General features: G+C 36.6%; 1 protein-coding gene and 1 pseudogene across 8 annotated transcripts in view; one reads left to right on the top strand and one right to left on the bottom strand.

Moving 5' to 3' along the window:
- The window catches only part of LOC134211041 (WD repeat-containing protein 47), a 358,867-nt gene that overhangs the window by 254,225 nt on the left and 76,731 nt on the right, over positions 1-27,911 (top strand). Inside the window, exons 1-2 of one of the 8 annotated variants that reach the window (XM_062687599.1) lie at positions 11,516-11,587; positions 26,995-27,542. The exons of 5 other annotated variants lie outside the window; for them this stretch is intronic. In XM_062687599.1, coding sequence (XP_062543583.1) covers positions 27,112-27,542 — 431 coding nt within the window. In that variant the 5' untranslated portion in view covers positions 11,516-11,587; positions 26,995-27,111. Of the gene's footprint in view, positions 1-11,515; positions 11,588-25,259; positions 25,923-26,994; positions 27,543-27,911 lie in introns of those variants that run through there. 2 more of the 8 variants (XM_062687598.1, XM_062687600.1) reach the window with 2 other exon arrangements.
- LOC134215367 (inhibitor of growth protein 1 homolog) lies at positions 4,533-27,019 on the bottom strand (annotated as a pseudogene).

Here is a 27,911-nt window from a genome sequence, read left to right as displayed (position 1 = left end):
ACTTGCAAAAATGGAAAATTTCCCCCGAATGCTTCCAAAATGGTAGAGTATTGCTGAAAACAAATATGAGAGATCGGCTGGTACCCTGGTGCTGGGAATTTGGTTCATCAGTACCTGCCATTGCGGTGACGACGGAGGTCCTTCGCAGCTTTCTTAGTAGGAAAGGCCACCTGTCATGCAATCTGGGGTCGTGGGATCAAACCTCACCGAAGGGGCGGTTACCTCCAATACCTTTCTTCCGAACTAAATCTATCGTTATACATGTTGTACATATGCATAATCAAGTTTCAGACATAGTAATTAATTTCCACTCCGGGTGGCTTAATACCCGGCATATAGGCAATAAACTTTGAATGTACTGATCTCGAGTGGTGATCTCTCTTCGCTTGTGTGGTCGTGTTGGGATCTGACGATCAACTGGCATAACCTCACACAACCCTACTTCATCGAGCGCCGTTGCTGATGAAGCAAGTGCAGAGCCGGACAATACTAAATACTCAGCCTACTTGGTTGACATGATGGGGACAAAAATACAGTTGAGAGATTTATTTCTGAAAATTTATTGCAAGAAATCGGCTGGTACCTGGTGCTGGGAATTTGGTTTCATCAGTACCTAAGCTGCGTGGTGACGACGGAGGTCCCCTGTAGCTTAGTAGGGAAAGCACCTGTCATGCGTGAACTGGGGTCGTGGATCAAACCCCACCGAAGGGGCGGTTACCCTCCAATACCTTTTCCGAACTAAATCTATCACATGTTGTACATATGCATAATCAAGTTTCAGACATAGTAATCAATATTTCTTTCATTGCAGCCTACTTGCCTTTTCAATGCAATGGGCAGCAAAAGAATTTGTTGAAAGCTGATCTTCAAATTCTGACTCGCAAATAAATCAAAATTCTTCGTAATTGGTGACTTCAATGCTAAACACCAAATGTTCATGGAATAATGCTCAAAAGCAATTCCCAATGGTAAAATTTTATTTGAAGATTGTTCTTGCGGAGATATTATGCCATATCCATTCAGTCATCCCAATGGACCAACTTGTTTTTCTTCCAGTCGAAATCCTTCTACAATTGATTTAGTTTTAACGGATTCAAGTCAACAAAGTGGGCCAATTGGTAACTCATGCTGACTTTGACTTGATCACCTTCCTGTGACATTTGAAATCTCACAAGAAGCTATTTATAATCCAATCAGCTCTACTTTTAATTATCATAGAGCTGATTGGGATTTATATAGAGAAACGTATATCGATAGGAATTTTGATGTTGATATTCCTCTCGATACCAAAAGTGATATTGATAATGCTCTCGTATCTTTGGATAAGTTTAATTAAGGCGAAGCTTTAGAGGCATTGCAATTCCTAAATGTGGAAATTAACTTCAACTCCATTATTATTGACGACGATCTTCAGCTACTGATCCGTCTTAAAAATGTGAGATAAAGGGGCACATTTCAAAGAACTCGCGAGATCCCATGCTGAAAGTTATTTATTTGCGACTTGTAAAATGAAATTAAAAAACGTTTCTGCTATTCTGAGAAATACCAACTTTGAGAATAATGTTTTTTAGTTGGGTCCCAGTTCGAAACCCTTTGGAAATTAACGAAATTCTTAAAAACCTCAAAAAGCCAATTCCATACTTAAAGAGGGAAATAAAATTTTATTAACAAATGGACAAAAGACCAAAAACCTGCTCAGCAGTTCGAGAGTGCTCCATAATTTTAGTCTAGGTCCTTACTAGTCCAATTGAGGATCAGGTTACATTTATTTGGAAGACATTTCACAATCAAGAGAATGTTTTTGACCTTCGTTGGGAACTACCAATTTGGACGAAGTGAGATCTATTCCACATTGAAAATTCAAAATACAGCCCTCAAGATGATGGTATTTTCTACATACTTATCAAAAACTTCCTGGAGAGCTCTCTTATCCTTTTTGGTTAATTTATTTAACAAATGTTTCCAATTTGTGTACTTTCCAGATAAATGAAAAAACGCCAAAGTTATCTCGAATTTTGCAAGCCGGACAAAATCCAGTTGATGCTTCTAGTTATCGTCTCCAATCAGTTTGCTTTTCTTCAATAAGCAAACTGTTTGAAAAGATTATTTTAAAATAGAATGATGGTTCATATTAATGACAATTCTATTTTTGCTGATGAACAATTTGGTTTTCGCCATAATTCAAATCACCCATCAGTTAGTTGGTGAGTTACGAAATTAAATTCACCCGCCCAACAAATCTGAAGGATATTCAGACTGAGCGTTGCTCTTCTTGATATAGAGAAAGCATTTGACAGTTGCGTTTTGGCATGAAGGTTTTGATAAAAATTGATGAATTTTAATTTTCCTCTGTACATCATTAAACTGATCCAAAATTATTTATCAGATTTGCTCACTGCAGGGTAAACTATCAGGAATACTAAATCTGATGTTAGGATTACCCTGTAAGTGGCTGGTGTCCCCAAGGCAGCATATCAGGGCCTATATTGTATAACATTTTTACTTGACTTAATTTGATTTACCATCAGGGTGTCAAAATCTTATGTTTGTATATGACACGGGCCTTTCAGCCAAAGGGCGTTTTCGTGTCATTTGTGGTAGATTGCAAAAAAGTTTGATATTTTCCTTCCACTTCACTTGCAAAATGGAAAATTTCCCCTGAACGCCTAAAACTCAGCTTATAATGTTCCCACATAAGTTGCCGAGAGCTTTCTTATTTGTTCCTTCTAGCAGACATATTGTCACCATGAATGGGGTTCCAATTAATTGGCCTAGCGAAGCTAAATATTTAGGACTTCTGCTAGATCAAAAATTTAAAATCACATTGAAGACCTTCAAGCCAAATGTAATAAATATATTAAGTGTCTATATTCACTTATAACAGAAAATCAAAACTTTGTCTTAAGAACAAACTTTTGATTTACAAACAAATTTTAGACCTGCCATGTTGTATACAAAGTTGTGCCATTATGGACTAGTTGCTGCAATACCAGAAAGAAGAAAATGCCCAGAGGATTCAAAATAAAATTTTGAAAATGATTCTGAAGTTGCTCTGTATGGTATAGTACCAATGAACTTCATAGAATTTCTAATATTGAGACACGCAACAAAATGTCCAAACAAAATAATTTCCAATTTTAGATTAAAAAATCGTTGCAATCTTCTATTGCAACGATTAACCCTTGTACCCTCTTTAGTATAAAATAGGTTAAGATTAGTTTGGTTGAAAACATTGTAATTCCTACATGGTTCAAGTCAACCAGAAGAAAATTTAACTGCCAGAGGCAATTGAAATGTATTAATAACTAAAAAGTAACATAGCAAATAAGGATGATAGTGTTAAGAAAACACGGAACACCTAGTCTAAGAGATGAATGCATGTATTCAGATAATTAGCAAATAAAAATTAGTTAAAAAAACTCGCGCTGTATACTACTCTGATTCTTCCGGTGGCTTTTATACGGCCATGAGACATGGACGTTAAAGGAGGCTGATCGGAGAGCTCTTTCGGAGTGTTTGAGCGTAAGGTGCGGACTAGCCTTCATGGCGGTTTTCCTTTAGAAATGAAGGTAGAGTATTTTCATCTGAATACAAATCCTCCCATTGTCTTCTACATCTACTTAGACACTGATTGATATCATCTATCTGAAAAACTCAAAGAAATGTGTAGTAAATTTTGAAAATTAATAGACGCTTAAAACCGTCAATATTAAGAAATTGCTAACTTCTCGAGGAAATGATTCTTTCCTAGTAGGTATCTGTGTAAAATAGTAATTTTTTTGACGTTTTCTATGTATGACCTAATAATTTAATTGATATGGTTGACATACGATCAGGGGCCCAATCAAAAGCAGCCGATCCACTCAGAATTGGTTAGAGGCGCAATTGAAGTGCTCCAAATGTGATATGATACACAGATGCTGTCAACCCTCGTGACCTTTGGCTAGGGGTGATGAATCGCACAATGATTTGACCTTTATCAATATTCAACGGTTTTAATCGGGGAATGGCGAAACCGCTCACCAAACTACACCAAAAGTCTAGACTAGAGTCAAACCGATTTTATTTTTTCTCATAATTTCGCAATAATATTATCCATAAATGTAAAGTTTTGTTATTTGTTTTGCTTACTACGCTTATTACCAGATGTGTTTCTGTTTCTTTTCATCATAGAAGGAAAAACATCCCAAATATGAAATGAATTACAATAATACACTTTTCCTCCAAGTAGGAGTTTCTGGCAAAAACAAACATGTTCACCATTCACAAAAAAAATATTTCCTACATAATCTTACTTAAACATCTTAGGAAAATAGTCATTATTTAAAAAAAATCGTTTCAAAAAAATCTAAACAACGCTAGTTTGGGTATTAAGAATGTGGTATGCAAAATCAAAGGTTCGATTGTTTTAGAAAACAGACCCTTATACATAAATCCAACAAAGATTCTTTTGCCCTTATTAGAATGTAGAAAATGGTTAAAGTTAAATACAATAAATTATATAATAGTAAAATATTCCCAAGCCTAATACTCTACGAAGACTTAGGTCTTTTTCTTCTCTCTTTATTGTAACGTTCCAGTTCCTTCAGAAACTGTGCCTTCGGTTTCATCACGTTCGCTTGTCGGTTGCCGCGGCAGTTGGGACAGTACCACTTGCCTTCGGTTTGGACATGAGCGCCACGCAACTGAAGTGGAACCACTGATTCAAGCACAGATCGTTATCATACAAGATCATTTCGCCAAAGGAGATCTGAGGAAAAAATAAAAATGAAATTATAAATTTGGACTACTTTGAGAACAAGTATGAAATGAATACGCACCTGATCACATACAATAGGTCGGTTCATCCGGATCGATAGTCTCTTCTGGTGGGGTGTATCTTCTCGTGCTTCCTGTGCTTGTCCCTGACCTGTCTTTCGTTTTTTCTTTTACCCGATCCAGCAGCTCCTTCTTGCCTTGACCGCTATTATTCGACTGTCCAGAGTTGTTCTTGCCGCGCCGGCTCCACTGCCACTGGTACCACTTCCTGAAGCTTGTCCACTGCCACTGATTCTCACCTCCGGTTTGATATTACTCGTATCAATGGGATCGATATCCATTGGCATTCCAGAGGTGGAGTTCGGGTGTACTTTGAGCCATTCGTACTATTCTGACTATTCTGGGCGCCCGCCTCGCCCTTTTCGATCCTCGCTCAGCTCCCTGTCTCCACTTCCACTGCTGCCACTACATCTACTCCACCTCCGCCTCCACCATTGCCACTGTTTGAATCAGCATAATACCGAACCATTTCCATTGCCAGAATTATTGCCACCACTGTTCGAAACATAGTTTCTCCCCTGTTGCAATCGTTGACGATCCGTTTCCCCACCGTTAGATCCGGCCCCGCTGGAATTCTGTCCATTTCCGGCCGCTGAGGCATAGACCGCTGGCATTATGATGAATTGACATTGTTTGGCGAGCATGCAGAACCAGGACCGTTGGAGCGTACCTCCTTTTGCTTCTTCCGTTAGTTTTTTCCTCTCGATTGTAAATCCAACCTGCAAAATACAAAAATAAAAGTAAACGAATCAATCGTATGCATTGGCATCAGCTTTTGCAAACTTGTATTCCATGAACCATTTGAATTAATATACAGATTCCTTAATACTTAGAAAATGCATTAAAAAGTAAACTAAATAAACTTAACCATAAAAACGTATACCCAAGTATTCATGCCTGCTTCAATTGATCACTAGGGAAACTGGACACACATGATCCCTCGGGGACACATGATCCCCCCTGTTTTCTCGAAAACTAATCAACAATTTTTATACCAGTGATATGTTCAAACGAATCCGTTAGATAGAATATTGAATCTGAGTAACATTGATATTAGTTACTTTATGTATATGAGTTTTAGAGGGTTTTGTGTTAAGCATTCTCAATCCTTTTTTTCTTCTTCAAAGGAGAAAGAAGTTTAATAACTTTGAATATGTCCATCCAAAACATGCCAAATTTTTACTGGACAAAGTTTTATTATTGTAGAATTGAATAAATTCACTCAAATCAGCTATTACTTATTTTCCATTGAATACAAAAACAAAACAAGATAAATACTCAGCATGGACACACTTGATCCCCTAGTTTGGACACACTTCAGTCCCGATATTGCATATATTAAGAGCGTTTATTTGTTATGCCGTCGCATATTATTGCATTGTATATAACAAATTAATCTGTTAAAATTCTTTTTCTAGTTAAAAAGTATAAATAATTTTAATTTCTACTTTAATTTTGTCAGACAATACACGTGTGATTCAGATCAGACAATACACGTGCAATTTTAATTTCTCGATTAGCTTATTTCATTAACCAGAAAAAGGTGTAGTTGAACATGAACACACTTAGTTTTGATTAGTTTTATTAAATGCATTTTTAACATTATTTTCAATGAAAAAGAGAGTGTAAATTAAGCTTTGAAAAAACTCAACAAATCACAGAGACTTAAAATCAGTATTGTTCGATCTGGTATTAATTTTTTCCGTTTGAACTAAAAGAAGTTTGCTTACAATAACCATTTATTTGTAAATCTTCTTAGAATTTAATAATGAAGCATTCAACATCTTTTTGGTCCGTCGTTTAGAGAAATCGCATTTGTGTAATAATCTTACTGTTTTGCCAGTTAGATTCCTTATTTTATGAGGTTTCATCACCGCGAGAAACTTATTGATTGATTTTCATTGGCTTTTATCGGTGAGATCGAACTACCTAAGCTCAAAAGTGGAAGGGAGCATGTTTTGTAAAAGCACGATGAAGCACAAGAATTGAAAGTTATCGCAAGCGAGCGACAAGTATGAAATTGAATAGAAGTTGAAACGTAAGCAGAGGGCCATTGAAGAACCTTTGAGAAATTGAACAAACAAGGAATCTAATTGGCAAAACAATCATAAACAAATAATAATAACACGCACTGCAAAAATGATGATGCATGACAGTAGCATATTGATGTATGAAGTCATCATCCTGTTATGATCACAGTTGTGCTATTATTAGTAGTCCTGACGATCTCGATGTACCGTCGTCGGGAGAGGCAATGGATCAGAAAGTAGAGGTTAGAATGGGTCACTGTTTTAGCTACTTAGAATGCTTGCTAGAATAGATTGAATGCATCTGAGGACAAGAAGACCAAAATATAAGAGACCCTTTTGAACAATTTTGCTCTACTACCTCTAGACTGCCAGTGAGAACGATGACCCATTCTCACCCACAGACCCCATTATGTCACCCCCTGATGGCGGTATCACACTCTTTTTATTGGTCCCAAAACAGGTACTCAAGGATATATACCATTGGCCATGGCATTTGCAGTGTGGCCAATTTTCCGAAATTTAATAGAATGGCAAGATTCTAAAATGTATCAATCAACCATTTTGGTATCACTTAACTATATCAATCGTAAAGAGGGAGATCAAGCATGTCGTGGTTGAGTAAAGTCATAAAATTTCAACGTGTCATTTTTTCCCTAGAGCACATTTTTCCAAATTTATTTGAATTTTTTGAGAAACACCATCAAGTCCAAGACGAATTCCATAGAATTTCAAGCTTACATTCATGAAATACAAACCACACGTTATCCAACATTATTAATGATCCACGTAAAATACGGCTGTAATGTTCCTGTTCCGGAGACTGGAATCTATTTAAAACTATCTAGCGCAGTGGGCTCTCGGTCTACGACGGTAGCTTGAGATCAAAAATCGAGCGACAACTGCAACCTTAGTGCAACCAAAATGGCTTTGACTTCCACACCAGGAAGCTTGTACCTTATAGAAGTAAACTTTGTTCGCTCTCTTCCTCGCAGTCCATTCCTCATGTATTTTGAAAAAATGTAGAAATCAGAATTCATCAAAAATAGATGCTTTGAAGCTATGAAAATTCACTTTTGAGATCAGATCGTGTAATATATAGATGTAGTAAGTTGACTGTTCATAATCTGCCATTCGCCTTGGTGGAATATTTCATAATAATGTATTAAAAATCCATATATTCCAATTGAGACCAAAGACAATGACAGTTTTCCTGAAGGTATGATAGTAGAGAATCATAGCGAACTTCCCAAATCTGCATCAAACTGAACAGAAAGGAAACATAATTTTAAGAAACTCGTGGTGAGTTGCACTTGCATAGGGTGTTTTACATGTTGTGTGTAATTAGTGTTTGACTCTAAATACTCCTCATCGCTTAAGTCACTGGAATCCTTCACGCTTCTTGTAGTAAGCCCGAAGGTAATCAGAAATCACGTTGATCTTTGTTGGTCTTAATGTCTATAAGTAAATATGTCCGCATCCATCTTTTCGGTAAGACAGCACTTAGATTTCTAGATCAACATTTGAAAAGGGCGTAACAGCCAAAAATTATTCCTTCTGATTCTTCTTTTACATATAGCTATAACACGTAGATAAAGAATCAGGAGGAATAAATTTTGGCTGTTACTTCCTTTTCAAATGTTGGTCTAGATATACCCAATCCAGTCCAATAGGCACATGCGCATCATTTAAATTCAGTTTTCTCAATGATGGTCAAGGTATTCCAAACGTTCCCAAGTTCAACCTAGTATTCACTGACAACCAAGGCTTCAAGCAATGTCCTCAATAAGCGAAGTATCAACATGGTTCAATAAGCATGTGCGCACCCATGAAAACTCAATTCTCTTGAATTTGAGATGTTCAATGTATTCCAAAACATTCTAGAGTTCAGCTTGAGGCGTATAACGGACTTGGATGATTACATAAAACAATACGACTTCCAGAATATTTTAGCCAACCGTAAAGGCCTGCAATGGTTCTAGCTAGTGATGATTGAAGACATATAAGCTAAATGGTTTCACTAGGGATCATATCTAACATCATTCATAAGTTGGACTATTGATAGGTCAAAGCCGTTTTGAAAATTCGCTAGTGAAATGATCTGAGATCCATGACGTTTGAAGAGATGTAAGTCGGTATTGAGATGTGGAACAGAAATTCTTGGAAAATTGTCTGACAAGACTATCAAAGTAACTGTGAAAATACTTTTGTATGGCATCATTTGTTCCAACGATTCGATATCGAGTCTTAGAACATCAACTCTGAGGGTCCACTGTAGAGAAGAATAAGTGATATCCTCCAGCTCGATGAACTGCTGGAATGTTTGTGATGTTATGCACGGAATATCATTTAGGACTGGTTGAACGGGTAAATCATATGTTCGAACTCCAGGACATTTAGAGGATAGAAAATATTTGTAATAGAAAAGTAATAAGTACCATTCTAGACTTGGTTGAGTAATCAGATCATATGTTCTGAACTCAAGGACGTTTTGAACAACCGAAAAGGCCTGTAAACGCTTGTAAAAATAATGAGGAAATATTATCGGCAAAATGGATCTGCTGGGATGTTCAACAATGCATGGATATATCGTCCAGGGCATAGTTGATCGGGTAGATCACATGTTCTGAACTGTGCTGTGTGCTCAATGAAACTCAATGTAGAAACTAAAAGAGATTATTACATTCAGAAGTCGAGCACATCAGTATGTGAGGCAAATATACAGATGTGTCTCGACTTGGTTAGCGGCATTATAATGCGTGTAAAGTATAATGACATCTTATCGGCTCAATGTTGCTAAGATGTTCTAACGATACAAGAATACGTCGGTTGATCGGGTATATCATATGTTCTGAACTCCAGGGCGTTTTGGAGACCCTGAAATAGTTTACGTTTATTCAAAACTCGATCAACTTATGTCTTATGCAATAGATATTTTTGGACATAACCTAGCTTAGGAGATTTGTTTGTAGACATATTACCTAATGTATCTGAGGATATGTATCAGAACAGTTTGGACGGCCTAGAACATCCGAAAAGTTTTCAACAATTTTTCGTTATATCAGAACGCCAGATAACAATGTAATCCTTCGTCCTTAAGTAATAAAGTGCAAACAAACCTCATCTTGTCACTTTTATTTCGATGGGGAGAAGTGGTAAAGAGAAACCTTGTCTTGTTAGTTACGGCTTTTTACCGCTAGTGCTTGGAATACTATAAATACAACATTTGGTCAGACACTAACCCAAGTTATTTAATTTTAAAGCTAAATCTAAAAAAATGATTGAATTTTCTTGTTGATAAAAACGGAATAATTTTGTGACGAAATCGGAGGTGATAAAACTGGAGCGCAAAAACGAAACGTGATAAAATCGGAACATACCTGTACTAAAAGTCTGAGTTAAACACAACGCGTCGTATTTGGAACTCCTTTGTGACACAAAAAGCGCAAGAGGTGGGAGCTTATTTGCAACATCTTACACTAAAACTAACTGGGAATCGATCCGTGGACCTTGGATTTGCTACGTCTACTTTAACATCACACCATCATTCTTTGAGATTGTTACAAGTGTACTACATAAAAACAATGTAAAATTCATTTTTTATACACATGCAGGGGACTGTCAAAAAAATACTGCTCATGAGCTAAGTTTTGCAACATATCAGAAAACTGTCGTAAAAGCAATGAACGAAGCGATTAATTCTGCAACTTATCTGTTTTGTTTCTGATATACCATTGAATCCAATCACGAGGCTGATGGTAAGGGACACTTAAACAGAAATGAAACATTGTGTGTTGTGGAAACTGGAAAGTGGCTTCAATGTGACTCGAGGTATTGCCAGTGTCTTCAATGCAATTTATTATAGGCTATCGAAATTATTCCTTAAATCCTACATTTTATTATATAATGTTGTTAGATCCATGATGATGAAATACTTCACGGAATATCCTTTACTAATCATATTTCGACTATATTATAGAAATTAGAAATCATTTTCGATCCCAACTCAAAAATACCCTCGTCTATCTGTGAATAGAATAGCTAAGTTCGTTGAAACGATACAGCAAAACAATCCATCGAAACTAGGTTACTGTTCAACCAAACAGTTCTATTATTCTATTTCTGGAAGAATGCTTTCATCGTCCATATACCAACAACTAAAGCCTTTCGACGGAAGAGAATTGCTTCCAACACAGACTATATCAATTAGCCATCGACCGTGCAAAATAGCAATCCTTTTGCCCATTTAATTCATCTCCATTGCACATCTGAGAAAACACGTCTAGGGGCTCTCGAGCACCTTGAAGCACCAAAATCACAACACAATTATTCCTACTTCTTCATGCCACTGCGCATACTTTCGCTGACGCTACAGACAGTGCCGCCTGGTTTTGGCATCCGGTGTTTTTATCCAGATTCTAGTGTAAGACACAACCCTTGAAAATTAAAATATTTCGTAGTATGTATAGTCATATTCTTAACAGACACAATATAATTAAAATATTCGATAGTAACGTACTAGAAGATAGTAATATGTAACACTAGCGCCATAAAGTTCAGGCAGAGCGATAAGAAATAACCAAAAATCGAGATGCCACTTTGGTAGCATGGAGGTCTTGAAGAGACCACGGCTTACGCCGCAGAGCCAACTATCTATCAGTACTTGCTAGCTCTCTCGTCTATCGGACGCGCGAATTTCTATGCTCGGTGCGATCGCGCAAAGCCATCCATCAACAACGGTGGTAAATCCAGCAAATAAGAAGTTTTCGTGCTTTCGAAACGGTACAATCATCTGGGATTGTGTTTTGCCTATTGTGCCTATTTTGTTTCATCGATCGGGGATGCAGGTCGTTCTGTTTCGCCCGGAATACACGTGTTATCGCACTGAGTTTTGGATCTTCGCTGTTTGCTGATAAATGCACAATGATGGAGCATTATTGAATGATCGATAACACCGCGATCCAAGTGCCAGCAATTGAGAATGAGTGGGCTGGAATAATTAGTGAATTCGACGATCGCCATCAGTTGGGACTTCAACAGTGGATGGATGGAAACCTGCTTTTCCGTCGAAACCGTCGGAGGGTGAGGTGTGATTGGCACACAAACGGGATGCGATCGATCTAGCTAACAACATTGCGCGCGCGCCGAAGAAAGCGAGGAAGAGAAATAACTGTGCTCGATCGCGTTTGGCTTTCCTTCGCCGCGGAGTTTTAGTGTTTGATTTTGTATGTGTGATGCGCTTTTTCACTGCTGCTACGTCACAGGAGTGTGGATTTTGTAATGATTAGATTTGCTCGACGGTCTTGTTTCTGTTGCTGCTGCTGCACTGCGCGCTGTGGATGGTGGTTGGAAAACAATTCGAACGATGGATAATACTTTCAATGTTACAGTTAGCAGCTTCCCTTTCAACGGCGCGGTGTGGAGTTAGCAGTCATCTATAGTGTGGTGGCGTATGTTTTCCATTAGTGTGTCTACTTTGGGGAAATTGATAGATGTTGGATATGGAAAGCAGAAACTTTTCTTTCGGTTTTCTATGTGATCTTGAATAATAATTACTCCATTGCATGATGACATGGAAGCTTAGTCGTCACCATTCATGAATAGATATTGTTCCTCCGTGGAATAATGGATGCATGATAGATCCAATTATAAAATACTTAAGATTTTTTTCTTTTTCATAGATTAATCCTATTGCAAGACTACATTTATCAAATTTATTTGAATATGTAAATTTTAATCAAATTTGAACCTTATTACAAATTAGTTGAACGCTCCAGCTTTATATAAGATTTGTGAGATTTAGTGATTTAAATACGATCTGAATATGCTATACTTTTCCAGTTCGATCGTATTTCTATTTTTCATGGTTACATGTAGCGTCATCTACTTGGTTACTTGGACTCCTCCTACTCACCGAGACTGACTGAATTTTACATCACTTAATTTATGATACTAAATTTGTACTAAAATATAGTCATTTATTTGGAATCAAATTTTAAATTTTATAGGCAGAAACAGCGATATTGGCCAGATAAATCCTCCACTGAAAAAGCTGCAGATTTATATACCAATCGGTAAAATAAAAATTACTGCAAATTGGACAACCTTTTTGCGAAATGAAAAGTGACAAATGCAACCTCATCTCATTTTATTAATATGTTAACTGATTTTGATTATCAAAAACCCCGAAAAATTCACAACGTAATAAGTGTTTTCATACAAAATTGTCAACTTTAAAGATCTAGATCTCCGCTGCCCTTAGCTTGATTTTGTTGAAAATGTTACCATCGTTCAAAAATATCTTGAATTTTGACATATCAAAGACACCATATTTATTCACAGGGTATATAAAATACTGATAATGATTTCATTTGAAAAAATAAGTTTTGAATAATTGAGCCACAAACACCTGAGAACTAAATGTTTGAAGATGATCATTTTGTATGGGCTTTAATTACACCTACCACTGTGTATTAAGAATGGTACACGGTATAAAATCAACACGTTCAATTTTTCTATCTATTGAATGTTCATCTTTCCACCACTATGATGGGAAGTGATATTCCTTCGATTCTTAAGTGCTGCCACACCTTCCCCAAGTGCGTTCAATAGAGACAATTCCTCAACATCAACATTGTTGATGACTGGAAGTTGAAATGATTTATTTAGCACCAGTGGTGCCTTCACTAGGTTTGGGAGTGTTATGCTATTGCATTTAATTTGCTTTTTTTAACTCTATCACTATATATATATAACTAATTAAGATTACGAGAGCCTTTTGAAAAATCTGGTATATCATTTGAAAAGCTCCTAAAAAAAAGTTTTGAAATATAAGTTATTTTTAAATTAAATTTACATAGGGGAAAATACGGCTTTGGCAGGTTTTGTTCTATTATTGTCAGGGGGGTTTTTGGCGACCAAATTTTATGAAATTTGGCCACAATATTCTTTGATATGCAAAGAATATTAAGCCCAAATTTGAGCAGAATCAGTCATAAGCTTCTTCTTGGTTATTTGATATGGTTTATTTCTTGAACTTCCGCTTCACAATTGCACAACTTTTATCATAAATTTGTGTAAGTTTGATACAAGTGCTCATTTTATCTGCATACATGCCTTGTGATAGATAACTCTTCCTACAACGATGCAAACCAATAATTTTACTATTATATTACCCCTGTGAAGGTTGTCCTATTAGCCGCTGTAGTTGAACCAATGTTATGAATAATTTATCAAGAATTAAAGCTTACGGAAGAATGGTTGAAAATCACATCAGACCCTATTTTTACGGCCTCGTTTGATATTTTGGATAGTAATGGCTATTCGTTCTGTCTTAAAACCAAAATATTAGCTCAGGTACCTTATTTTATTTTAAGGAAAACGTGTGCATTGCAAGGTTAACATACGTCCAAATAGTGTTTTAATATAAAAATAGCCTGTTCATTTTTCCACCTCTTCCCCTACATCTTTTGTTTTGTTTTTCTTATAAGCTTCAGAAGTAATAAAGTAAGTCCCGCTATTTAGATCCTCCGCTAAGAGTTACCTCATCAAAGGCGCACTTCTTATCAATCATAACTTACTCCTTTTTTGAGAATATCAAAACAGTAAAACTGTTATTTGCTCATGCATCGGAGCTCTAGCCATATATCCCTGTCTTGCTTTTATAATATGACCAGTGAAGCACCAAATCCGGGATTTAGCTCTGTCAACAAGATCATTTCAAACTAGAAAAAATATTGAGCAACAAGAATTACCATGTGTTTCTCAAACTACCATTTTTGTCAGGCTTAAAATAAGACGATATTTATCGATTCGCACTTACTTAAATCATTCATAGAGAAATCAGGGAATCAATTTTTCTGAGATGCGCATGCGAAACAAGCGACAAAAGAGGACCAACGACAAAGCTTTGTTTTTGTCGGAGATAATAATGACAAATATCCGAAAAATTTTGTCAGCAACAAAAAAGAAGACAATTTTGTTGCTAACTTTTGATTTTGCATTATGTCTACAGAAAATTTCGGTTTTGTGCTATCGTAGTTTCTGCTTTTATGGAAATATTCGAGAATCTAACTTCGATTACAAAAATAGCATCGTATTCTCGGAAATATCAGAGCATGCAAGGCAATTGATTCTTGTCATATTGTGTTCGGGTTCTGATGAAGGTTTGTCGCTAGGTGCGTTTGTCAGTAACAAACTCTGTTGATGACAAAGGTATATTGTTAGGCGTTGCTCGAATATTGATTCCCTGGTAGCACTATTCAGCTCTCACTTCTTGACAGTAGATTAAATATCGGTTCAGTAGTTCAAAGTTCTAATTTTCTTTTCAGATTTCTTGGGACGTTGATTTTTCTGGCTACCCCATTTCGAAATTTGTCATGTTAATGGTGAAAGAAAAAAAAAACAGATCTAATGGTTTTTGGATGTTCTTCATTTTCAACTCCTTTTTCTTGGAGACGAGCCAGCCTCGGGATAAAAGTCTCCTTAATAAAGAAATAAAAAAAACTCCATTTTCTTCTTATTATTATTGGTATTTCCTCCCCCATTGGGACATTACCGCCTCGTAGCTTAGTATTCATTAAGCACTTCCACATTTGTTCAGAAAATCAGAAAAAAAGTTTGTATTCGCGATGCTCATGTGTTACATTTGTAGTTTTCGACCTCTAAAATTAACTGTTCACTGGCGTTTTTCGTTTAATTGGGAAAATTCCGAGATTGTTTGGTCACAAAGTAGGAAGGGGATCATCGCTTTAACGGCGTTGAAGTAACTTGCATGGTTGCATGATTTATGTTCAGATAATTTAAAATACTATGTTATTACGATAACTTAGGTTATTACGATAATCTAAGTTATCACGATATCTTAATGTCCCCATGAGTATTTTTCAGGCAAAAATGGGCCTCTTAGGGGAAACGATAGGTAGGGTTTGTGAAAACTGTTCAGCAGCATATAAGCATAAAACCATATGGAGACGCATGGTACATTTGTGCGATGATTCGTCTTGTGCCTAAACTTTTTACACAAATTTCATCATCATTTATTAAATAAATGAACAAGTGTGCAAGCTATTGTATGGAACTTGTATTACGGAAAACTTGATCCTAATTGCATATTGGGACCTACATGTTCTTGGTTAACATGTTTATTCATGAATTCAAACAACGTTCCCGGGCGTCTTCTAAGCGATTTTCATAATTTTTTTTCCACGATTGTCTTTTCCACCTCATCTAGTTTCCTGTAGTTTGCTAGTCTGTTATGTTTCTTTGGAACCTAATTTTTTTTGGCAAGATCAGCTGGAGTACGAGTGCTGTCATTAATATGTAGAAAATATCGATTTACCACCGATTATTTAAGACGAACATAAGCCCTTCCGTTTTTTGTTCAGTCCAAATTAGTTTGATGCAGATGGTCTAGGTTCTCCAATTTTGGAGTTCAGATCAATTGTTCTACCAGGTCAACGACAACTGTTTTCAAACAGAAATCAACCCAGATTGTCTATACAAGTCTCTAGAGTTCTGTTGTAGGTTCTACAAAATGTTCGGCAATTCAGATTAATTGGTCTACAAGGCCAACTACGCCTGGTATTAAACCAAAATCAACCCAACATGTCCACACAGGTCTCTTATGCCTTTGCCTATCATAGGCAAAACATACTTTTGCATATAAACAATAAAGACGGATCCATAAAAAATGAAAAACGATCCATAAATAACACATGAATGTTCCTTAAAATGCTGCCATAAATCCATAAAATAGTTTAGGAGATTCCATGAAGAATAATTTTTCGATCCATAACTAAGCTAAAATTTAGCAATTAATAGGGAAATATGTTCCATTAACATGGTCAAGAAAAACAATACAATTTTTGCTATTTTCCCATGAACATATGACAGATGATCCTTAAATGATCCATAGAAAACTATATTTCGATCCATAAAATTTCAAATTTGCGCAATTTTTAGCGTGATGATGATCAATATTTTCAGTAATGTGATCCAAAATTTTAGTCATATGATCCATAATTCTGACCATTTGATCCATGACTTTGTTCAAATGATCCATAGTTTTGGTGATATGATCCATAAATTTTGATAAATGATCCATAAAATGTGTGGATCAATTAATATATTTTCATTGGCTTTCTTTCCAAACATTATGGATCACATTATCAAAATTATGGATCATATGACCAAAATTATGGATCATATTACTGAAATTATGGATCATCATCAGGATAAAAATTGCGCAAATTTGAAATTTTATGGATCAAAATATAGTTTTTATGGATCATTTTTCATGGATCATAAAAATATTCTTTATGGAATCTCTCGAATTATTTTATGTATTTATGGTAGCGTTTTATGGAACACTCAGATGTTATTTATGGATCGTTTTTCATTTTTTACGGATCGTTTTTGCACATTGAACGGTGCAAAGCAAGGGCTGCCCCTATCATATGCAGTTCAAATTAGTTTGATGCAGATGTTTTAGGTTATCCCAACTGTTCTGGAATTCAGATCAATTGGTCTACAAGGTCAACATTTGCCAATAATGTTTGCATTTTATTTGAATTCTAGGATTCATGAAATGCTGTTGGAATAAGTTTAGTTATAAAATTATTATAGTTTTATTTCTCAGAAATTCAAATTTTTCCGTGGTGAGATACCAGTTGAGTAATTTCTTCGTTTCCAGCATAAAATCAGAAGAATTCCTAGACAATTTTAGTTATTGGAAATCCCGTGTAGTAAATGGAACTTCAAAGCAGACCCCTTGTTATATGTCTTACTTTGTGCACATAACTTGTAGAATTTGTAACACGAAGCAAGTGTCTATCATACAATTTTTCATCCAAATTTTATTTTTTCAACCAATCCCACTATTACAAATCATCCCAAGTAACATTTTAAGTTTTATAATGCTCTTGAAGACCATAATTTACTCTTTAATAGTGTTATAAAACCATCATAAAACCAAAATGTTACTAGGGCTGTTCATTCCATTTGTAGGCATATATGAGCATATTTAAGAAAATGAGGATGCCCGACATGATTCGACATATTTAGTATGTTTTCACGCCTGTTGGTGTATGCACAGCCTTATTTATGTACATTGACCACAGCTAACAAAAGTTCTTTTTTTGCACAAACCATTTTCCTATGAGGTCTATCACAAATGTTGAAAATATCGAAGAAACACGAGCTGTGCGCAAAATAATGTACATTGTATTGAAAAATGGGCCCTCCTTAGCCGTGTGGTAAGACGCGCGACTACAAAGCAAGACCATGCTGAGGGTGGCTGGGTTCGATTCCCGGTGCCGGTCTAGGCAATTTTCAGATTGGAAATTGTCTCGACTTCCTTGGGCATAAAAGTATCATCGTGCTAGCCTCATGATATACGAATGCAAAAATGGTAACCTGGCTTAGAAACCTCGCGGTTAATAACTGTGGAAATGCTTAATGAACACTAAGCTGTGAGGCGGCTCTGTCCCCCAGTGTGGGGATGTAATACCAAGAAGAAGAAGAAGATGTATTGAAAAATGATTCCTAACATTGCGCATAATATAGCTTAACGAAAAATATTAATAACAAGAAAAAATATTTTAAGCTCTTTTTAGTGGAATGTATTCAATCGTCTAAGAAGAGTTAAGGATCTCCATTTAATGCCAGCAATTATTTCGATATCTTTGCAGATACGTATTTCGACCACAACTGTGTGTTCGTCTTCAGTGTCTCGTACTTGACTCGAGTCGACTCGACAGTCGAGTCAAGTGCGAGACACTGAAGACGACCACACAGTTGTGGTCGAAATACGTATCTGCAAAGATGTCGAAATAATTGGTGCAATTAAATGGAGTCTTGAACGAATAAATAACATACCAAATTCTCATGAGATGGCTTCAACAATATTATAATTATTGAATCCATGTGTAATCGTTGTCGCCGAATGTAAAAATTTACAAAAAAAATACAGTTTTTCGGGTAGACCGTCACTTGTCATTTGTGATAAGAACACGCCATTCTGGCCATTTTCACTGTTTTCAGTGCAAATTTCAACTATTAGAATTGATTATATTTAGAGGTTCAATTCGAACGCATTCTATAACGAAAATAGCCGCAAAATACGCAAAGTTAGAAGCGGGGCAAAGTTAGACGCGTGCACGGTATTGGCCCTCAGTATTCAGGATCATGGGTTCGAGTCCCATCGAAGGAAAGTGATTACCTCCAAGACAATTTTCAAATCAAAATCTTCCACATTGTGTTCATATTCACATCATTTCAGAGCATTGTAAATAAATGAAAACTATTCTCAAGTGTCAGATATTTCAGAAATTTCTACAAGAAATAATTTAGTTCAATTTTAGATTGAAAAAATCCTAACCGATAACCCTTTTACTTCTTAGATCCTTTCACGTATCCCAGCGTTCTTCGGAAAAACAAATGCTCTTAAATCTGCTTAGTATTATATGTTTCTTAGCTAGAACTTCTAAATTGTTTCTATTAAAAAAACACACTTACTCTATAATTCTGATTGATAATTTTAGAAAATTACATCAGCATTACAGAATTTCCAAAATATCACAAATCATTCTAAAGCTTAGATATCAATCTGGAATCTGGGAAGTATGCCTGAATTTAAGAATTCGTTTTGGACACATGGCGATCTGTGAAACCATAATCCATTTCTTATTAAATCCTTTTCCAAAAAAACATCAAGCATTTTAAAACCCGCTTTAAAATTCTCAGAGAAATCTGTCAAACATATTTCTTGAGCTGTCTCGTTTTTGAATGATGGTTCTGATTATAAGTATGAATGTTTTAAAATCGTTTTATTTTTGCCTTTCTCGTATACTAAGTATACGTAAAGGCTATATGTTCACTCCAAAAACAAACTTTTTATAGAAGGCTCGGAGACCCATAGTGTTATATACCAATCGACTCAGCTCGACGAATTGATGTGATGTCTGTGTGTGCGTGTGTGTGTGTGTGTGTGTATGTGTGTGTGTATGTGCGCACCAAAAGAGCAAAAAGTTTAGCTCACTTTTTTTGCACTTACCCTCAACCAATTTACTCCCAACAGGTTGCATTCGACGCAGTATACTGCCCCATTGTTTCCTATTGAAAAATGGCCGATTTGGACTATGGGCTTAAAAGTTATGGCCAAAATACTTTTCCTCATAAAAAGCGCGTAGAAAAGTCTAGCTCACTTTTAATGCACTTACCCTAAACGGATTACCTCACAGCAGACTGCATTCGACGCAGTATCTTGCTCCATTGTTTCCTATTAAAAATTGGACGGATCGGACAATGGGCTTGGTAGTTATGGCCAAAATACTTTTTCTCATAAAAAAGCGCGTAAAAAAGTCTAGCTCATTTTTAATGCACTTACCCTAAACGGATTCCCTCACAACAGGCTGCATTCGACGCAGTATACTGCCCCATTGTTTCCTATTAAACATTGGACGAATCGGACAATGGACTTGGTAGTTATGGCCAAAATACTTTTTCTCAGAAAAAGCGCGTAAAAAAATCTAGCTCACTTTTAATGCACTTACCCTAAACCGATTTCCTCGCAACAGGTTGCATTAGACGCAGAATCTTGTCTCATTATTTCCTATTGAAAATTGGCCCGATCGGACGATGGGCTTAGAAGTAATGCCCAAAATACTATTTTTTTACCGCACGAGAAAGGCATCATCACCGCTAGGTGGATTAATCTGGGTTTTTTTTTTAAATAAATCCTATCTCAAGTCTCTAAAGCATTTTATTTCTTTTCAACTTGTTAGGGCGTTATTTTAAGCAAGTTCAAAACAATGGAATACGTATGCCATGGACTCACATTGAATATAATTGCTTTAGGATTGCATTTGCCATTTTAATAATGCTCCTAATTTTTTAGCTAATTTGGATGCAATTTGAGTGAGCAAATGTAGTTTGAAGTTCGTAAAAAAAAACTACTATGGAAATAGTAACTTTTGTGGAAAACCTTACCCAATGCTTCCCATTGAGTGCATTGGCAACATAGAAAATTTACCAAAGATACCGGCCATCTTTGTTGTGCAACGATCTGAAACTTGCAAGAAAAGCTATTAAGGAAATACTGAATCTTGGGAAATTTAATTTTACACGTAAAAGAATATCATCAATATCAATAATGAGCATTTTGGATTTCTTTATAACTTTGCTTCCAAACGACAAATCACTTCGCAACAACAAATAGGCTTTCAGCTTAGGAAGTATTATACGTAGTCATCGTGTTGATTATATTTAAATAGCTCATGAGTCACCGCACGGAACGGTCTTTCACATAAGGGTCGATTTTCACAGTAATTACCATTCAAACTTCAAATGACGTGTGTACAATCAAATTACATCCAAATTTGCTAAAAATTCAGGAGAATTATTAAAATAGCAAATGCAATCGTTCAAGCATCAAGGAGTTAAAAAGTCAAAATTTGAATAACTCTAATAGTCAAGTTGAAGGTACCTATAGGATAGAGATGGAAACGATCTGGAATTGAACCAAGGCCTCTTTCATGCCTCTTTCATATAGAGCACGAGCGGTGGCCTGTTACTAAAAAAAAGCGTCACAGCGGTGCTTTATTGAAACATTACCGTATTGATTTATTTAGGATCTATTGTAATACAATTCTATAGTCACATGATCAGAGATACGATAGAAAAAATGTCGCGTAAAACATGTATAGTTGTTCCACAGAATTATTTGTCAAATGAATGCAAAACCTCATTCCTCGATCATTTCTTTTCTCGATACATTTCTGCCGAGAAATTCCAAAATTTGAACAGGGAAAACCAGGAAAAATCTGGGAATTTTAAAATGGAAATTAAGTGGCCACCCTGTTGGTTGCATAGTTTTTGTACAACATTGCAAATGTCGCCAATGTAGCAAATAAAATGTATACTAAGTGGAGGCTATTTTGTAAGTTTCCCTGTTTTGAGCATTGCCATTTATTGCATTTACAGTACCGATTTGATTGTTGAAGCAACACCTCGACTCAAATGACGTATCCTTTTGAGCTATGCCTACTGTCAAAGAGGAAATTGCATATACTATTGCCTTATTCTGGGCAGATGCGATATAAATGAAGAAATAATCAAATTCACCATTACTGTCTTATTCCTATTTCTGGAGAAAGGGATCAAATCTAACATTGCCTTCTTCCAGGCTACCGCCTATTTTTAATGCAAGAATCACATTCACCATTTCCTTATTTCCGTCAAACGCCTACTTTCAAAGAGGAAAACATATTACCATTGCCTTATTCTGGGTAAATGCCTACTTCTAAAAAAAGGTCCAGTGCCTTATTCCTGGCAAATGCCAACTTTAAAAGTGGGATCACATCAACCATCGTCATAATCCGGCAAACGCCTACTTTAAAATAATGTATCGCATCCGCCATTGCCAACATTCTTTCTTCGAACTCTACCTTTCTGCTCCTTTGGATCTCTATCAGAAGGCAGAAACATGAATTATGATCACTCCTAATATGCTACAAACGCGAAAAACGAAATTGTAAACTGTCAAGAACAAAACTAATTTTGATATTCCAAATTTAATATTGCTGTTATACTCGGCAAGCCTCGTTGGATAAACGTACAACTCTTGCTGAAAAAACTGGTTGCACAAACTACTATTCAAAATTCGAGTTTTATCCGATTATTATCAAATGTCCGGGGACTAAAACGAAATATTTAAAGTTAGTTTTGTCATCATTCATTGAATTTATTTCGCTTTTATACTCGTATGAGCAAACCTTCGCCTCAACATCAGTTTTTTTGCATATTAACCCATGTTTCCTTCATTTCTTTAGGTCGTTTTAGAAAGTGCCCCTCATAATGGCCCAGTATTTTTGTCTATTGGGCGTAGTTTCATAGTGTTTGTGGGTTCAGATCTTTCGGCACAAAACCGACATCGCTTGCCTGATACCACTCTAGCACAGCCTTCGTATAGTGGTATGATGCCAAAGATTGTCGGAACCTCGTAAATAACGGGTGGCCACTAAAAAACGGGAATTTCAATACTTCAATGCTTTTCTATGAGAACATTAATGCTTTCAGAGAAATATTTCCTTATGTGAAAGAATCCTTAGAATATGCCGAAAATGTTGCCCACACATTTTTACTCCAACATGTTCTGTTGTGTAAAATATGCCGTCAAAACAGGAAGTACTGTGGCGCGCATTGTGCAATAATCTCCAGCGAACAAAGATCGTGGGAATAGTACACGGTGGACAATTTTAGGCGTGAAAATGTTTCGAAAACTGTCACAGGATTTTTGATTCACTGAACCCGCTGTATACAAAGATGGTTGGATGGCCAATAACGCGAAGCAACTGATCAATAGGATCAAAAGCATCATCCAGAAATGGCAGCCGTCCAGCGGTCATGTGATACCTGCAAGATTAATTTTCGAAGAATTCCGTTGAAATCCAAAGAATTTCTGGTTGAAATAAAAATGTTGAACCAAGAAGGGCCGTTTGGCAAAAAGGAAACAAGGCCATCTAGTCGGAAGTTTTTTGACCGAAAATGTCGTTTGGTAGGAAAAGACGTACGGCCGAAAATGTCGTCCCAACAGTTCCTTTGGCCGAAAAAGTCGTTTAGCCAAATAGGTTCGATAACTGCAAGTCATTTAACTGCAATGCTTTTTAACTGTAATTTGATAGTTGCGACAGTTTTGTAGTTATCGGACCGCTAAACTTCAAACTGATGTCAGACTTTGCCTTGCACTACACATTTAGATGTACTTTTATTGCATCTGATGTCGATTGACTGCAATTTGACGTCTAGAATGCGTTGCAATTAACCGCATTCGTTAACTGAAAAGTGAACATGTTGCAGTTATCGATCAGCTACTGTATAGGGAATAGGTCGAAAATGCTGTTTGTCCGAATTGATGTTAGGCAGGAAGGACATTTTGGAGCAAAATTTCACATTTTGCCAAAAGACCATTTCTACCAAACGACATTTTGAACCAATTGATCTATTCGGGCAAACGGCCATTCCAGTCAAACGACCATTTCGACCAAACGGCATTTTCAGTTAAATAACCTGTTAGGGCAAACAATTCATTCGACCAAACTACGTATATTGTTTTCGGCCAACTTTTTTCGAAAAAAGAATCCATTTAAATATCGAAAAGTTTAGAAATTAGGATTGACTTTGTGACAATTCTAAAAGTTTTCACATGTATATGCTGGAGAGTTTTCCATGAAAATTCCAAACAATTTTCTATGGAAATTCAAAATAGCTTCCCGTGAAAAATCCGAAAATAATTTCCAAATTTATATGCTGGAAAAACTTTTGGGGAAGTTCAACAGATTTTTTCGGAGAATTTTCACTCCTTCCAATGACTTGAAAATGTCCCAAAAAAATCCAAAAAAAATCTTGATGAAACGAACGCAATAAAGAAATTGCCACGCCAATTCACGCCGCCGCCGACGATTTTCGGATCGGCGCACACCTCTACTCGTGAGTTGCTTTGGAGACACTCTTCCAAATACACCTATCCATTCCTAGTGCTTGCGGTAACGAAAAGTGTACTCCGGTTTCTGCAAGTATAAATCACTTGCCAAATGTTGTATGATTGTTTGGAAAGGGCTTCAAATGGCAGTTTAGCTAACATCCAGCTGACAACGTCCTATTGCGTAAGGACTATGGGGATTTGCCAAGTTTTTTTGCTCCATACAAAAAAAAAGTTTGTTCGATAAAAATAGTTTTTGAAGTCATTTATTCCAGACATATAAATTTGTATTGTTTTAATTGTACAATTGTAAAAAAAAAAGTCCAAATTACTATTAGGAGCATGAAGCGAATGAAAAAACTTAAAATGTTAATCAATTCTCATCATATTCAAGTTGAAAACGGACATTTCACTTTCATTTTTTACCTCCGATTAGGCATATCGTAACCTCTGCATTGCGCACTCACCATCAGAGGTACGACAACTTTCGACTTCAACTCAGGAGAAGCGGCGAACTCATCATCTAGATTTAAATAGAGTGGAAATGCCAATTAAGCCTATCTCGATTCGTACATGATATCTGTTGAAACATTTATCAAGATAAACATATTCAATATTTCTGTATTTATTCGAAAAATCTTCAAAACATATCAGCAGGCTTTAACTAATTAATTTTTACTTGTTCTAAACTTGTCAATGTTGAGGAATAATTGTTTTTTGAATAGTTTTATTTTCCCCTATTTCAAAACATATTTCGATAGATTAAATTCATGTCAGCTAAAATGTTTATTATATTAAATTAATAAACATTTTACTTTGAAGAAAAAGCCTGTTAGATTTATGTAATGGGGTTTATCTGATACACAAAGTTGTAAACATAAATAAAACAGTTGCATAATAACGCTTATGCTTGGTTCGATAATCGCATTCCTAATATGTGTTCATTATCTACCAAATCACTTTCGCTTGAATTTCAATTACACACGCATCGCCCAACAGGCAGAGATCAATATTTAAAAGGAGAAGGAAAACTTTCTTCGATTTTCCATCTGCCTACAACAATGACTTTTTTTAATCGGTTTACATCATCTCAAGGTAGATATAACGACCATGCTTAACTCGCAGTACCACACCCGAAAAGTGGAAAAACTACGCAAGTGGATTGGTGTGAAGAAGCAGCAAACATAAACATCACCATCCAACCATCCAGCCGCAGCAGTAGAGCAGCAGCGCGATTAGTGCTTCTCGGCAGCCAAGTGCCGCCAACAAACGTAGGATTTTTCGCGCTAGAGTCAAACTGTTTTTGGAAAGTCTCTTTAACGCTCCGAACATGAAAGGTGTCCAGCGCAAAACGATTCGTTCGAAAGATCCCAACTTGATGCGTGCAAATAAACGGTTTGAAAGCGACAATGTGCAAATTAGTGAAAACTCATCAACATTGGGAAAATCAGTGCATTCGGAATTGTATTGACGATTAGGATCAGTCTGAATGAACTCCCGGTCGAGCGGGAATCTGTCCAAGTTGTTTCACGTTGCGGTTACGGAAAAGGGAACGGGGTCCAGCTCTCAGTGCAGTGCGTTTGAGCGAAACACGAAATGTAAGCAGCAGCATCGCCACTAAGTACAATTAATAGCGCGAGAAGTAGTGTCTTATGGGTGCCAGTGTGTTGATCGCTTAATCGGTAGCACCGTACACTACGGCACTTGGCAGAGCAGTGAAGCTACAAAGACCCATTATAGCGTCATTAGTGTTCGAGTTTTTTTTAATCCGTTGTGGTCACCAGCGGTGCTGTGATTGAGTGATTTTGTAATTTTAGGTGAAATTTTTACTAACGGTGAGGGAGCTGGAACAGCGTTTGCTCGAATATCGTTATGCTGTTTCTAATTTTGAAGTTACGCGCTTAGACAACATACATATATTTAGGTTTTAGTATAACACCTAGTATACGGTAAAAAGCAAAAAAAATCAATGGGGTGTTGCCATTAATCAATGAATAATGTCTGTTCAGAAATCTGTAAATTATCAAACGTCTCTTCCCAGCTTGCGACTTTTTTTTTGCTTCGAATCATCTGATAGATGTACACTTTTGATAATTTCGATTTGATAATCAGACGTTGCAACCATGTCCAATCATCTCGATAGTTCGTCGTACAAATATGCATTAATCTTTTTTCTGCCTACCCTAGCGCATGTGGTGTTCGTTGCTTTTATAACTCCTCAGTTAGTCTCACGTTATTCCATCAATGAGTATTTCTATATACTATGCAAGCACTTCTGAATGTCGATGGATTTTTGATCAACTTTTACAAAAAAATTTCAGGATTCATACGGGAAATTATTCTGGATTTTACGAGAATTTTTCTCAATGTTCAAGGTAAATTCTTTTGAATTTCCAAGAAATTTCTTCTGAATCTCCACAAAAATTAATGAATTTCCATGAAAGTCCACGCAAAACTCATGAATTCCCACGAGTAGTTACATTGCATTTCTGCAGGAATCTCATTTTAATTTTAATGAGTTGATAATTTTAATGGGAGTCATAATAGTTATGGCCATTCAATAAGCATCAATGCCTTTTGGAAGCTGTTCCAATCCATCCATGGTAACGATAATCGAGCAAATGCCCCAAATTCCTTTAACCTATTTTTTTTACAAACAACAACTACAAGAACCACGTACAAGTGCCGGTCTCATTCTGCCTAGCTCTGCCGGTGTAGAGCCAGCTGTTCCTGATGAGTGCAACACTCGTCGCCGTCTGATTTGGAACCACATACAACGATAACGACATGGTCCTCACGACGGCCCGCTTCGACCGTGGCTTCGGTGTAAACGGGATGGCCGAGAAGCGCTACTCGGACCGTCGACTGAGACCATGGCCTCCGACATACGCGGAAAAGGTGGCCAAATCCCGCTGGATGGCGGCGGGCAACCTTGAAATGGGAAGCATTCCCATGCGCCCGGGTTCGGCCGGGATGGCAATGCCGGGGAGTGTGTTTGGAGGTGTGGTCGCGCCCAACGGGTACCGGTACGGGCCGCCACCGATGTTAACCCGACAGAAGAGCGATATATTCCTGAACGTGAAATCGTCGCAATCGATGTTCGACTACAATAACAATTATTTGGTGAATAATATTGCCGCACGAAAGGTGAAGAATATCGCCGGGATGACCGCGGTGGTAGACAGCGATAGCAATTTAGAGGAAGTACGACGTATGAGGTAGGATTGAATCGGATTGATATTGGTATTTTGCGAAATCTGCCGAGAGGTAAAATTCTTATCTGTTGCTTGTATATGAGTAAATATTTGTCCATGTTTAATTTGAATCGATTCGTCGCATTGGTTCTATCTCTCAAGATATCTCTTCTAGTTTTGTTTCTGTAAAACAGAATTGGAAGACCATTTTTTCTTGTAATTTTCAACATTTAAAATGAACTTGATTGTTCTGTTTCCTTTTACTATTAAAATAAAGGTTTTGTGTTCTACATTTGAATCAATATGGCATATCACAAAATGATCTAAAAAAAACCTATTGAAACACATTCTAATTGATTGTGAGTTTAACAACTCACTTAACCGGCGCTTAAG

The sequence above is a fragment of the Armigeres subalbatus genome, chromosome 2 (assembly GCF_024139115.2).
Source record: "Armigeres subalbatus isolate Guangzhou_Male chromosome 2, GZ_Asu_2, whole genome shotgun sequence".
Taxonomy (NCBI): domain Eukaryota; kingdom Metazoa; phylum Arthropoda; class Insecta; order Diptera; family Culicidae; genus Armigeres; species Armigeres subalbatus.
The sequence above is the reverse complement of the archived record's forward strand: the minus strand, read 5'-3'. Positions and strand labels throughout refer to the sequence as shown.